Source organism: Hippoglossus hippoglossus, chromosome 7, assembly GCF_009819705.1.
Source record: "Hippoglossus hippoglossus isolate fHipHip1 chromosome 7, fHipHip1.pri, whole genome shotgun sequence".
In the NCBI taxonomy this organism is placed as follows: Eukaryota; Metazoa; Chordata; class Actinopteri; order Pleuronectiformes; family Pleuronectidae; genus Hippoglossus; species Hippoglossus hippoglossus.
The window spans coordinates 6,361,040-6,375,992 of NC_047157.1; the positions used below are offsets into that span (position 1 = coordinate 6,361,040).

The following is a 14,953-nucleotide window of genomic DNA, read 5'->3' on the forward strand; positions in this document are numbered from 1 at the left end:
ATAATGAGTGCAGCCAGACCTCTATCCAGCTCTGACACAGCACTGTGGAGATAAGTCAGTGGCCATGTGAGACTAACATTGTATTGATGTTGTGTATTGTAATTTGGAATCACTGGTGTGTGAATCACTGTGTCTGATATAAAACTTTGGGGGGGGACCAATATAGCAAGTTATTGTTTGTTCTAGTTTTAATGTGAATGGATTTTGACCTATTGCTTAACATTAGGACTATTATCTCAGTAACTTCTCTATATAAATTTCATGGGCTGTAGTAAAATACTTAACAGTGTGTGTAATTAAAGATGTGTTCCTTGTGCATAGATTCTGTATTTATTCCATCAGGATATAACGATGTCTATGGTGATTGTGATGGTGACGGAAATGATATGTATTTTTGAGTAAATTTGTAAATTATTTTATACCAACTATATTTACCTTTATCTCAAAAAAATCCACTGATGTTCATTGACAATTCTGGCCTCTCACTATTGACCATATGATGTGATACACTAGTGATTTTTATTGATTATAAATGTATTCCTTCACTCTTCCCTGGGTTCTTCTTCCTTTGCGGATTGCCTGGTCTCTAGGACTGTTTGATGTCATTGTGGGTACATGGTTGTGTGTCATTTGTCGTGTGAAATGCCTGACGAGAAATGCATAACCAAAACCAAGTGACTTTATGTACATTACTATTTATTGTTTTGACACCAACATGCCTTAAGAGAGTGTTCCTCATAATTGTTGTTTGTGGTGGTGAAATATATAGATATATTAAACCATGAGATCTAGATTTGAACAACTCTTACCTTCTTTGCGGCGTTGATACACTGCATGTATGTTTTGGCGAGGTCTGAACACTTTAGAGTCTGGTCTCCGTTGTCCTTGTAGCAGGATAAAATCTGAGTCTGCAGGCCAAGACACACTGGGTCTGTGTTACGAGACCTGCAAAAACACAGACAATACAAAATAGTTAGGTTTGCTTCCCTCTACCTGACTATATTCGGCCTTGCAGAGAGATAATAGAGACTGAAAAAACTAGGAAAGAGCAGAACCTCGAAGATTTTAAATAACTGATGTGCAACATTTAATGTGGACAGTCGACCATCTAAATCTTCCTCTTGATGTTTTCTTAAAAAAAAATATCAATCTGATCCGAGGTGTCTGCTTCTGCTCTCAAGCTGAATCCAGCTTCTGACAGAGTAGTACAGAACATACAGTGAGTAAAACGAGAGAGAGAAAGAGGTTCTGTTCGCACAGATGCAGCCTGGAAATGAAAACTGAATTTACTGAAAAGTGACAATGTTTTGAAATGATCCCAATGTGCGAGTGAACAGGCATTTTTCAAACTCTTTTCTAAACTTGCTTTAGGAAGAAATTCCATGGTAACCATGGTAAAAGATGGCAACATGCAAGACAAACATGTCCTTCTTTCCTTAACAAACCAACCAAACAAAAGAAAAAATATGAAAATGAAAAGCTATTCCCAAGCAGGAAAAATGTATCTGATTAAATGAAGCAAGACAAAGATGAAAAACAATTAACATTTACACCCACTGCAACCTGTTTAACAAGCTAAGGTGTGCATAGTAAGTGCCTCATTTCAAATCATGTAATTAGTGCTAAATCACATTTAATTAGGTGGATAGGAGCATACTGATCAAATACAACAGAAACGTGTGCATTGAGAGACTGAGGGTGCTTAATTTGATATGAGGGCTGTATTATAATTGGTCTTTGCCGGTCTATCTGTCAGAATGTTAACTATGGCGGGTTTACCTGTATACCTCACTGTAATGGATTCTGACTGATTGAAGCAAGACCAAGCAAGTTATGAACACCCACGCAAGTATAAAAAGGCACGTGCACAAATGTACATGGCCACACACACTTCGGAGCGCACTGTAAACATGAAAGTACTATGAACATGTGCAACACACGCACATGCACACACACACACACACACACACACACACACACACACGTTGTGCCCGGAGCATACACACTTTCTCTGCGAGGAGCAGCTAACACCAGATTTCATTGAAAGCCAAGTTAAAGGCTCTTTTTAGCTTTGATTCACAGAGGACAGCTGACCCCAGTGTTTCATAGTCGTATCCACACTGGCAAACACACGCTTTTTCATCAGCAACAATATCACGAAGGCAAAGGCAGTTGATCAGAGAATGGGTGATAGAGGTAAAAGAGGAAAATAAAAAAAGAGGCAGAGGGAAAAGTGAGATAGAAAGATGAAAAGGGCGGGATGAAACATCCACTGCTGTTCACTCAGAGGCCCATTTCAAAAAGAGGAAAGACAGTCAATCATATCTGTTCCCCCACACCACCTCTTATGGTTAATCTTCCCTATTTAATCTGTCTTGTTTTTGTTTTTACTTGATTGTCTTCTCTCCAACTCAGTCTCCTGTCTTACTACTCCCTCGCTCACGCCTTACGTTTCTCTCGTTACATTAACAACCCAGAGAAGACGACACCAAAGTGCGCCATCTTTATCTCTCTCTCCATTTGAGGCTCCCGAAGATAAGGAACTCTCCTTTAATTTGAAATAAATGGCCTTCATCAGGGAAGCCGAAGCCCCCTGATAGCGCCGCGTGGTTTATTAAAGGCGCTTGAAGCAGAAAATTGGTTCAGCTGCAGCAAAAGCTAAAGCTCTGTCCACATGCTACACCAAATTGAAGGTGAGGTCTTAAATCAACAATATTAACTGAGCCGCTTCCAAAAATAAATATATAAAGAGAGGGAGAGAGAGAGGCGGCGTCTGCTTTTTAACTGGAGTGAAGTAAAGCAGCATCCCTGACAGCTCGTCGAGCCATGTAACGGCGTGTTGTTGTTAATGTGTGCGTGTATGCTGCAGGAGCAGTCATTTTTTCGGGGGAGCTCTCTACGCATCTGTGAGCGGAAAATGTGACAAAACATAAACAGTAAGATTAGCTGCTTAATTAATGGTGCTGCCCATTATTTTTAATCTTCAGCAGCGAAGGCGGAGGCGGACGGAACACAGAGGCTTCAGACTTGTGGACAACACAGACCAGCTTACCAAGACGGAGAGAGGGAGGGAAATCAAAGGGGAGAAATTGGTAAATGGAAAAGACACACAACACACCAAGAACTACAAAAGTTACTGGCAAAGCAACAAGACCGATAAGAAAGATGTTTTTATTGCCTCTAAACCATGCTTAGTTAAGAGTGACATCTTTTTCCATAATGGCTTTGGCTGTACATGTGACACATTGTTTTCTTCTATGCACCATTTATTTCTCTCCTGTCAACTACAAAGTATTGGTATCTCTACTGCGTTTCAGGCAAGTAATTAGAAAATCTTGTTAACATCTCATAGGAAGCAGTGCCTTAGGAGGGACAAATTAAGGGAATCCAATATTGTGACTGACTTGAGGGCTACAACACAAGTGCAGTCAAACTCTGCAACATCTTGCTTGTGAGAACAAGTCCTAACGACATATTTTATGGTCCTAACAACATAAAATACTGCTGAATGAAACATTCCTTCCTTTTATTCTATGTATTTAACATCTGGAAATATACTGGGTTCATCAAAAAAACATGATAGCAATGATAAAGAGTGGAAAGAAAAAGCCAGGTAGTGCATGGGCACTGACTTTCTCCTCAGTCCTGCAAGAAATGTCTCTATCAAGTTTCTTTGGCCAGTCATCAACCTGGGCATTTTGTCTATTTTTGTCGACCTTCTGTTTCTGGAGTCCAGAAGCAGTCTTTGCCCTGAACAACTTGGGCTTACACTATCAATCATCGTCTGTTTTACACTCTCCTCCATTTCTTCCCCTTCCAAGTCTTGTTGATTCATTGTCTGATACGTGACTTATCGAGGCAGCTGCTGCAGCCATTCTTGTGTTACTGTGGGGTATATAGGTCTGTGTATGAAGGGGACATATGGCCTATATCTGATTTGATGACTGAAGAGAGAAGATCTATAGCCCTCTGATATTTGTATTCAAGGCGTTAGCTTAGAATAAAAAAGGAGGAGAAAGAAATGAGAAAACACCAACCTGCACCACTGCAACTAATCAATCAACACAATAGGAAGCTGTTTCTTCCAGTTCCACTAAGTTTTACTGCACTACATGTTTAACATTGTATGCAATGTACAGGAAAAAAGTCTTGTCAGGAATAAGAGGAAGCACATTTCCCTAAACTAGTGCAGTGCCTGTTCTGAACATGCCTGTTTGGATTGGGCTGGTTGCTTGGAATGTAAAAGTGACCTGCAAGAATTGAGCCACAGCAAGTGAAGACCTGGTTCAGGACTCAGTCCGCAGAAGCATGAAGCTTTGCCAACGCTGCTGCTGTTGATTCAAGCCTATTGAACGAATCGCATCAAATTTGACACAGCACTTTCTTGGGCGCTTAACAATTCACATTTGAAGAGTGAAGCTGATAAGATGAATGGTTCTTAGAATATGCAAGCCACATACAGACAGAGATTTCTGGAATGAGTAGATACATGTCTGACTATTCTTTTGGGGAAACCTTCTCATTAGTTCTAATCCAGAATACTTTGCAGCATTCAAAGAATTTGCTCACTACTGGACAGGTCCAATAATGAGAAAATGCTTACTAGAGACTCTGGGGTACACAGATCCATCCTTACTTACTGAGGCATAAACTGTCATTTGACAAGTTACAGGGTCAGAATTCCTGTAAAGACGGTTTTACCATGGCTGGCTTGATTAATACTAGCGCTGCGGTGAAGTAAAGAGAAACAAAAGAAATGATAACAAGGGGAAGAAGAGGGCGAGAGAGGTGAAGAGGAAAACAGCTAGAGAGACAGAGTTGCCTCTTATCTCCAGCTTGTAGCTTGTATGCACCTGCACCCTGACAGCTTTTCAATTGACTGAGGGCACATATCCTCTTCTCCTCTATCTTGTATCTCCACTCTGCTTCACACGTCCTCCCCCGTCTCTCCATTCCTATCACACCTGCAACCAGGAAGAGAGTGCACTCTATGTACTAGAGCTCAGTCTTTACTTTGTCTCTTATATAAACATGGAAGATGAGGCACAGTACATTTGTCTCAGTGCCCCTCTCTTCTGATACCCCTTTGTCAATGCTGCACATATTTTCTTCTTCTTTCCACACTCTGTAACGTGACCCTACATGTAAAAGTATGAAGCTTCATGATACTTCATATATACACACACGTACTGTACATGTCCAGGTCCATCTCTCTCCTACTTATAAATCTCCAAATATCCATTAAAAATATTTTAATTGCTTGATAACAATTGTAACAATCAACCCAATAAAACCTAAACACAAATTGTTTCCCATAAAATCAAGGTCAGGATCATTGATCTTATGAGGCTCCTCGTTACTATGGTATATTTTGTGGGTGGAATCAAAATTCATTTTGTGAGATAGCCACAAAATAAATGTGAACTAGTGAATGTGCATTGCATACCAGTGTCTGTATGCCCGGCTGAAGATGGTTTATCAGAGCGAAAATCCCACTTTTACTGTATTCAAAGTTAACGAGGTTTAGTAAACGATCTAGCTTTAACAAATTGAGCGCTGTGCATTGTAGCAAGATGTCAGCCACGCTTCTCATCTGTTCTACAAAATCTGACAACACATAACTCTAATATGAATTTTCACATTATTTTAAGGTTAGCGTGGTACAGTTTTCACAATACAGTTAATTGCCCCCCTTGAATGGGACAGACACCTCCAGGACAACCCTGGCTTCAACTGTGGCACTCTCTGAGAACACCACATTCAGACTTTCACTGAATATAGAGCATGGAGTAAATTCAGAACATCTTCCCTTTTTTGGTTTACTTATACCGCAAAATTTATTTCCAGCTTGTAAAGTAACTTTACAAATAAAAAATCACAATGACCCTCGTTTGAGCCCATAAACCTTCCATACTAATCAAAAACTTTTTTATTCCAGGACCGTTTGAAGCTTTTGTAGTAACACATCTTAACAGCTATTATAAAAAATAAAACTCCACGTACAGCAGAGACATTTATTCATTTTTTAATAAAATCTCGGGGGGCAGCTGCTGAAAGGTAAAAGACGCACTTATGATAGGAAAGTTGGCAGTTTAAAAACCTGCACTCAGACCCCCAGTCCACCCAGTGAAAGGGCTGTGACTGTAATGGAAGGTGGCGTAGAGCCTGACAGACCTGGTGATAGAGTGTGTTGAACATAAGCACTATTCATTCTCAGGGTTGGAAATGAGAAAATTGGTTTAAATTGTTCAAATGTGTTCATTAGTCATCAAAACAAGAGTTGTAACAGCTGTAAAATCAAGGCGGACTGAGGTTTCATGAACAGTTGCTGTCCACTTGATAAAGTTAATAACACGGCTACCATTTCCATTCAAATCAGGGTTAATTATTTTGTCTTTCTTCAAAATGCCACTTTAAAGTTCAGTGGCATTTAATGAACACATCTGAAATTCATCTGGGTCTAACTTCAGTGAACGACATGCAATGGTTTTGCTCGGCTTTTCTCTCACAGCACAGTAACACTGCCTTTTTCACTCAGACTTGCCTTGCCAATGTTTCCAGCCGTATCTCTGAGTGATCTCCGTTGGCTGGTATCATCTGACAAAGGCTGGGAGGATCTGACAAAGGCTGGCTATTAAGGCTAGTTCAGCTACTACTGTTACAGACAGCTGGCCTTGTTAAAATGCCTTGGATACTGACCTGAGCGGCTAGACGTGGACATCTGCCTTGTCCGTCTCCCTCTCGCTCCCGTTCTATTACTTTCAACTTTGAAGAGGAGGAGGTTGTCTCTCTCGCTCTCTCATACAAAATGTATCTGAAAAGACAACAGTTTCCGTCCTCACGTCTCTCTCAGTCTTTCTGTAATTGCACAGCTGAAGGTTGTCGACGAGTGAGGAAATTCAAAATGCCTTTGTTAAGTGGCCAACACTTAGGTGTAGCAATCACTGTGGCAGTGTGGGCCTGCTGCCACAGACCACTGCTAAGAGGCCTTGTTTTTTTTGGTGGCAGCACCAACAAGAGGGTACACATGTCATCAGGCAGGGTAGTTGAGCTGAACCACTGCAGAAATCCTGTTATACTTTGTTTCAAAGCTATTGACTGACTCTCACTACAAGATTGTACCTCACTTAGACTTTCAGCACCAGTAGTCTCACCCAGGTACAGTAATGCCCTGTCCCAATTCACCCCTTCGCCCTACCACTTGGCCGTACCCCATTGTTTTGCGCGTGAAGGGATGTGTTGTCCCATTTCTCTATGTGATGCAGGGGTAGTGGCCATCTAGCCTTTCAAACACTCCTTGAACCATGGTATATTCAGGAACCCCCTGAAAACAGAGGGGTAGATGGAAATTCCTAAATGCTTTATGAACGGAGGAAGCCAATCAACATAGCGACCGCCGTGGGTAAAATGCTCATAAATTTAAGTATGAAATCTTCCAAAACAACCATGACATTTTTTTAAAATATTGGAATATCCTTTTTTAATCAAGAAGCAAATGAAAATGTAATGATTAATGCTACATTGACATAAGAGATGTAAACATGCTGACTGACTGTGTATTGATCAATAGATCAATCTGTCCTGTCTGTCCTGCAGTTACCAGATACAATAACGTTAGTTGATATTGTTTGTCACCGTAATAACGTTGGTCGGTTGCTGATGAAGTAGCGAGTAGTGTACTAATTCCTAGGTGAAGATTTTCTAACCCTACTGCTTGTGGCTCCGTTTGGAGGGGGACACTCCCAGGGAAGGGCACTTCATATCTAAGGGTAGAGCCAAGGGAGAGGAATTGGGACAGGGCCTAAATCTATACAAGCTGCAGCTGGAGCTTTAGTGTTCAAATGTACAGAATCATCTAGAGACCCAGTGGTGTAGACTTAAGTTCTAATGTGGTTTTGCTGATGCAAGCCTGAAGTCATACCACCATCTTCAGCATTATGTAACCTGACGAAATCTGTGGATTCCTGTGAGGTGGAAGGTCTACGAAACTGTGCTTCAGCGCTAATAAAGACTGGAACATGTGATGAGAAGGTGGTGGATTGGGGACCTGTAGTATTAGTTTAATTTAGTAATTATATTGTGTAACTATTTATTTGCATTTCTTTCTCTTGCATGTATTGTATTGATACCATATGGCTGCATGTCCTGATAGTGTTGTTTTACTTTAACAAGTAAAGAACAATTATTAAAGCGTGCATTATGTGCTGGAGAGAACACATTATTAGTGTGACTGTGGTTGTTGACTTATGTTCTTGTGATTTAAGAAACAAAACAACAATTTTAAAATAACTATATATACAGTACATAATCGACCTGCATTGGTGTTGAAAGATATTTAAGTTTAGAGACATTATTGGTATAATTTTGTCTAAAAGATTTTTCTCTTCTCTTTTTGGTTTTCATTGTGTTACTTACTTAAAAAAAAGTTCTGAATAACTTGGATCTCTGGTGTGCAGAGCATACAGTCAGTACATCGGTGGTGCAAATATGAAGGTTTGGTCAGAGAAAGCAAACAGAGACAGGAAGAGGAAAAGACAACAATAGGAAACTTGATGATTTTGTTCTCTTATGCTTCGCTGAGTTTGATATTTCAAAGCGCTACAGGTGGCTTTGTCTCTCTTTTCATCCTCTATCTCTTTCGTATAAACACACAGGACAATGACACAGAGTGGCCCAGTGATTGTCTGGGTCCCTCAAACCACAGAGTGCCGGAAGCTAAAGCTGCCATTTTACTTCAAGGATTAACACTGGATTAACACATCACACGAACACGCACATGCACACGCACACGAACACGCACACGCACACGCACACGCACACACACAAGAGCCAGGGGGGGGGTTAGACACCTCAAATATTATAGGGGCTTTGTTCTACCGCTCTGCACTGAGACAAACTTCACTCGAACTGTTTACAGCACAAAACCAGAGCCTGTCTGAAGTTTCCCACTGATTTCTCAGGAGCTTTGTCATCGGAAAATGTTAGAACACCGAATTGTCTTTTGTTTTCAAATACACAAACCCACACAGTGTCTATCAATTTCCAGGCTCTACCTCCCTTTTACTAACAGCAAAGGCATTTCGAATTTAATTAATGTGAGACAATTTTCACAGTAATCAAAGCTGCAGTGGCTACAGCAGCTCAGGCAGTTTGCATTTTAATTTTAAGATTTAAAAGTTGGTACTGAGCTAAAATCATATATCTGCTTCAACTATTTAGACTATTTAGTCTAACTCATTGACTTTAAGTTTCCTGAGTGAATGTAATTATGGTTGGTATCACGTGTTAACATCATGTGAGTAAATCATGGTTGTTTACCATTTTCATCTCATATATTAAGAAATAAAAAAAGTACTTTAAAATGGAGGTACTTGATACAATCCAAGGTTTCTCCTATGTCCTTTAGCTGTGACAATCTCCAGTGCAAAAGAGCCACAAGGGGAGACAACGATCAACCTGCGACCTGAACAGTCAAATAAGTTGTTTGTCTCTACCCTCTCATGACCCAGATGAGCATCTCCTAAGATAGAGCTACCTTTAGGTAGGACCTTTTTCTTCATGATTACAGTGAAGAACATGTGATGTTCTTATGGAGCTGTCTTAGTGTTGTAAGGATTTGGTAAGGTTTCGGAAAGATTGTTGTTGAATTAAAAGAAGTGGTTCAAATAATATACACAGGTCATGGAACTGTCATGGATCATAGAAACCTTGGTGACTTCACTGGTTCCTTTCACATTTCATCCCAACCTTACTTTAAGAAGATGATATGCTTTGCAAAACGTTTTTGTGCTAAATAGACCATGACTACCCCACAACTTGAACATGAGGTTCATTATCATTACAGTGGAGACAGAGGTCCAGTTCATCTGCTGCTGGTAGTCACCATGGACAGGAACAAACCATACCTATTTGGTTGTTTAGTTTGAAGGACTTGTTGAAGAGATCACACAGCTGAGGACTTGTAAGGAGCCAGACATTTATCTGACTTGTCACAGTGGGAAAGCACAGGTGTAACTAACATAACAATGACTCCATTCTACTCAAGTGAACCATGTTGTAACCACTTAAGTATACATAGAAAGATCAAAAACGTTGCGTTTTTGTATTCTGACACCATAAACACAGTCACTCGTTTCCTTACACTTTAATCCACTCATTTAAGTATCACTTCTAAATTCCACAAAGGTTAGGTTTAGACTAGATTACAGAATGAATGAAGCCTAATCCATTCCCTAAAGCCTGTAAAAGCCCCATATAATTGACCATAAAGGTACTGCCATACAGGAAGCTTGGATTGTTTTATCTTCCTTGATAGAACACTCATGGATTCAGATTACCCTCCTTCCCTCTCAAAACACACACACACACACACACACACACACACACACACACACACACACACACACACACACACACAGACACACACACACACACACACACACACACACACACACACACACACACACACACAAACGAGCAAAGGATTAGAGGTATTACTGTACTGTATTCCCTAGAGGTAAGATCACCATGGTCTTCAACATCAGCACGGATCAAAAGCATGCTGCAGTAGACTAATGGGAATCTCATACTCCTAAACTGCAGATAGCGGTGAACAGTCACTCAAAATTATGGAGAGGATGTATTAACCTCCATGCGAACACACATTGAGCGGAGTATAAATGCATGAATATAGTCCAAAGCTTCTTGTTGTCGCTGGGCTTAAGACTCTGTACAAGGTTTTGTTGTGAAAGTAAAGTCAGCAGGTAATCCTCTATTCTTTTGAAAAGGTACATTATTGTTTTTGGTACATTTTTGAGTCATCCAGGTAGAAGTGAATGATCATGCAAATGTTAAAACTCTAAATCCTTGGTACAGTTCCCTATTTTTGGAACCTGCCATCCTTAACTGGATCAGTTAGGTGCTTTATTCAGGATTTAAAGATAATAGAAAGAACCAGTGTTACTCATTGTTTTCCTCAATGCCTCAATTTAGTTTGTCTCAAGATATAATTTATACTTGAAATGTACATTTGAAGAATAATTCTAGTTATTCACAGCTCATTTGCTTTTGTCCAAAGCACCTATATATAGGTATATACTGTATACATGTTGTGTTAGATGTTGACAGTGGAGATGACTTTTTTTTTTTTTTAAATGGACGACGGCCCTGTCGTGACAGCATTTGGCAGCTTGTTCTGTCATGAGGGAAAGAAAATTAGACCAGTCTGTGTTTCATCCATGCAAGGCAACTTTTAATTGTCTTAACTGTCCAGCTTTGGTGCATCTGTGCCCAACGCATCCTTAGATTACTGTTCTTGGCGGAAAAAAAGAGCTGCCCTATGTGGTCCTCTGCGGTTGTAGCCCATCCGTTTAAATTATTTCTGCGCATGTCCAATGTGGATGATTGCCTTGGGCAGACGCAGAACACACTGGCTTGGGAACATCCCTCAGGAGGAGGGAGAAGATGTGATGTGGCTAGGAAGGAGAACATGTACAAGTGCAGCAACCACATTGGTCAAAGCTAAACTAAGAAATTAGATTTTTACAATGGCATGTTTAAGTTTACCATTTGCCTTAAAAAGTGCCTTTAAATACATTTTACAAATTTAGTTTTTTTTCTAAAATCCACATGATCTTCTTTTTCCATTGGCCCTCTTTTTTTTAGCAATGTTGATACAAAATCCAAGTTGTGGACATAACATAAGAAAAACACTTCACTAAATCTTGAACTTACAAGAAGTTGGCCACAAGCTTAAGTCTGCCTTCGGGGAAAGGGACACACTGAAGGACATAAACAAGTATATTTTGTCCTCACCCATAAACACTGGCGTGGCTGTACTCTTGTCTTTTGAAAGCACCGTTACTGGTGTGACATCAAATTTAACAGTAAGTCGAGGCCAGGTCTCTAATGTGAATTACAGCTGTGTGTTTTACAGACTGCAGAGGCAATAATTAGGTACCTTCTCCCTGGCTATGGCTCATTACAAGTCCACAGTGGGAGGCGAGGACGGGGAAATAGGGTATTGTTAAATTTAGCTTAATTAAAGTAGCCAATTAAAACACTTATCACATTAGTCAGGTTTGCTCAAGAGATTGTATGCGTTTAACTAGTTAAGAAATGAGGAAAAGTGCAGATCACTATCAATCGCCGCTTGTTATTCTGCTGTTGCATATGCTCATGTACGTGTGCGAGTTGGTGGGTGCATGTCAGAGGCTCCAGGGAATAATATCACCTTACGTTAGGAACTGCAAATTAGCTTGTGAACGTGTGTGTGTGCATGTGTGTCTCACCTCACGTGTTCTTCAGTCTTGGAGGCAGCTTGGTGGAATTGGTCCTTGCTCTGTTCGTATCTTTCCAGATTCTGGACATAGGAGAACACAGGAAGACAAACCAGAAGCATTAGTTGAGCTCTTTCCTTTAGTTTTTTTTATTTTATTTTTAATTTTCTAAACAAGTATGTTTCTAAATGGACAAAGGCTTTTGGAGGCTTTGTCATGGAGTTCTATTTCAGTTTTGGTCAAAGCATATTTACAATTATATTTTTAGTATCATTTTCATGCCATACATCTTTTTATACAGTTTTGTTCACATAAGTGCTTCACCTGAAATTCAACGTTGTTACAGTTGTGTTGGATGCCTATAGAACTATTCCTTTTAACTTCCTGGAAAACTGACATTTAATTTTATTTCAACAGCCTAACTTTAAAAATAACAATATACCATTAAATTATTGACAATCGTTTGTGGATTTCCATCCTTTTGACTCTTTTATCAAATCAAAAAGACTTCTTGCCTTAGTCTAATCGTCATTTTATTTTTCGTTTACTCTGAATATTGTCCCAACACATGACCAAATAATATTTTTCCCAGTCTTAAAGTTAACTTTACCACAGACAGTAATAAAAGTACAGTATGAAGGAAAAGTTGTGGCGTTGCATTCAAATCCCGAGGATGTTTTTTTTCTGTCTCCTCTGGCAAAACTAAAGCTCAGCAATAATGACTTGCATTACTCATAAATGTTTTAAGAAACTGTGATTTTTGAGTTTGCAGCCCAGAGAGCACCAACCCCAAACAAGCAGGCAGTGGCATTATGATAAAACAAGCAGCTAATCCCCAACAACTGCAGCCTCTCTTCTGCTGATCCTCTGAGTTTAGGCCTTCCAGCCCCGAGTATCCCAACCAAATATTTAACCAGCAAACTGTACCAGCTGGGGAGGGAAGGGTTACTGGAGAAGAAAGGAGAAAAAGCTGCACGGGAGGTAAGAGAAGAAAAACGGTGAAGCAGCAGAAGGCATGAAGGTAAGAGGAAATAGGTTGAGGGGGAGATATTTGTGAACTAGTACTTATGGGCAAAAATCATTCGCCTCGACAATTCAGGTCCAAAAGTAGTCCTGACTGTGACTTAAACACAGATTTACATGATATCTTAAAATGCAACACAGTCACTCATTAACAATGTAATGACTTTCAATGATAAATTATGAACAGCTGACTGTTTTTATTTTATTTTCAAGTTAGAAATGAGTCTGTGATGTAAAGGATTAATGAGATCCGATGTCTCCCACTTTAACAGTCAGAATACTGAGTCATGCTGGATCCACAGAAATGCATTTCCTTTACTTTTCCTGGAGTTTGCCATAGGATTGAATACACTTGCAGTTGAGTCACATTCAAACATGAAGCCTTGTGGAAACAAGGAGTGAAAGTGTAGTGTAGAAGTGGGGTTCTAGTCAGAGGCTGCTCAGTGATCAGAGGACGAAACACCTTGTGCAGCTGTGGACAACATATAGCTGTTTTTTAAATTTATAGATAATATTGTCTTTTTTCTGCACTATTCCAAGAATTCAGTTTACAGTCCTAGAGAAAATCACCCAAGTGTCAGCAGATTAACATTTCAACAGAAACATCTATTCTCAGCGACAACAACAAAGATTTGCCTACTTCATTTGCATGGCCCCCAGATCTTTTTCCATCTCTGTACCTTATGCATGGACATGGAAATCCTGCACAGCCTCAGTTCACCTTCATTAGGGCTTTTTCAATATTGTCATAGACAATCTGGGGTCAAATGCTACATTAAGTAGCACGCACTGGGTTTCTAATACTGCATATACTGTCTAGATGCATGTTTCTGGTCAAATCAAAAGAAACTGTGTGTACATGTGTTTCAGCTCAAATCCACCCCCAACAAAAATGCAACCCCAATGCAAATGAAATGGAATTTGAAACAATGGATAGCAATTAAATGAACTAATTAAATTCAATTGGTTTTTCAGATTTTGATAAGCTTTTTTAAATAACAAACAATGCTTTGTTCAGATTCTATCTCACTATTTCCCCCCATCTCCACCTCGTCACATTGCCAGACTATACAACCTTACACATGGTCTAAGGCACATCTCACATCTCATTTGCATAAACACAGTTGAAGTGTACTGTGTTTTACTGTACAGTTTATATCTTTTAAAATGGCGTGTGCTGTTCCTACACATTGTTTATAGAGCCCATGGAGCCTCAGATGTATTTATGAACACCTTGTCAAAAAGACCATAAAGAGATAAATCATAGCGACATGCTGACAGAGAACAAGGGAAGAAAGTGTTGCTCGCTGAGAGAATACAATAAACCCTTTAATTTAATCGAGGTTGGACACATTTTACTACCGTTACACAACGATGTTGTTAACATCCATCAGTGTTGCCTGTGTTATTAGTGTTTTCCTTTTTCTGAATATAAGCAGGTTTATATAACACACGTGCAAACACACACGCATGCGCACGCACAATCACACCCACACATCAGGAGCAGTTCAGTATAAAGTATCACTCTTACACAGAAAATTCAATTTCCCTTTTGTAAGAATTATCCTTTTTACTTCACTCATGGGGACAAATTAATAGGAGTGGGAGCATTGGTTGCCATAGTGACCTGAATTAAGGGGTGTTCAGAGGAT

The 14,953-nt window shown here is 39.8% G+C and overlaps 1 protein-coding gene across 2 annotated transcripts in view; it reads right to left on the reverse strand.

Annotated features, from left to right (window-relative positions):
• chchd6a (coiled-coil-helix-coiled-coil-helix domain containing 6a) overlaps window positions 1-14,953 on the reverse strand; it is a 73,379-nt gene that overhangs the window by 24,670 nt on the left and 33,756 nt on the right. For both annotated transcript variants that reach the window (XM_034590488.1, XM_034590489.1), the window contains 2 exons: window positions 12,291-12,361; window positions 810-945 (listed from right to left, as the gene is read on the reverse strand). In XM_034590488.1, the coding sequence (XP_034446379.1) occupies window positions 810-945; window positions 12,291-12,361 (207 nt within the window). The remainder of the gene's footprint in view (window positions 1-809; window positions 946-12,290; window positions 12,362-14,953) is intronic.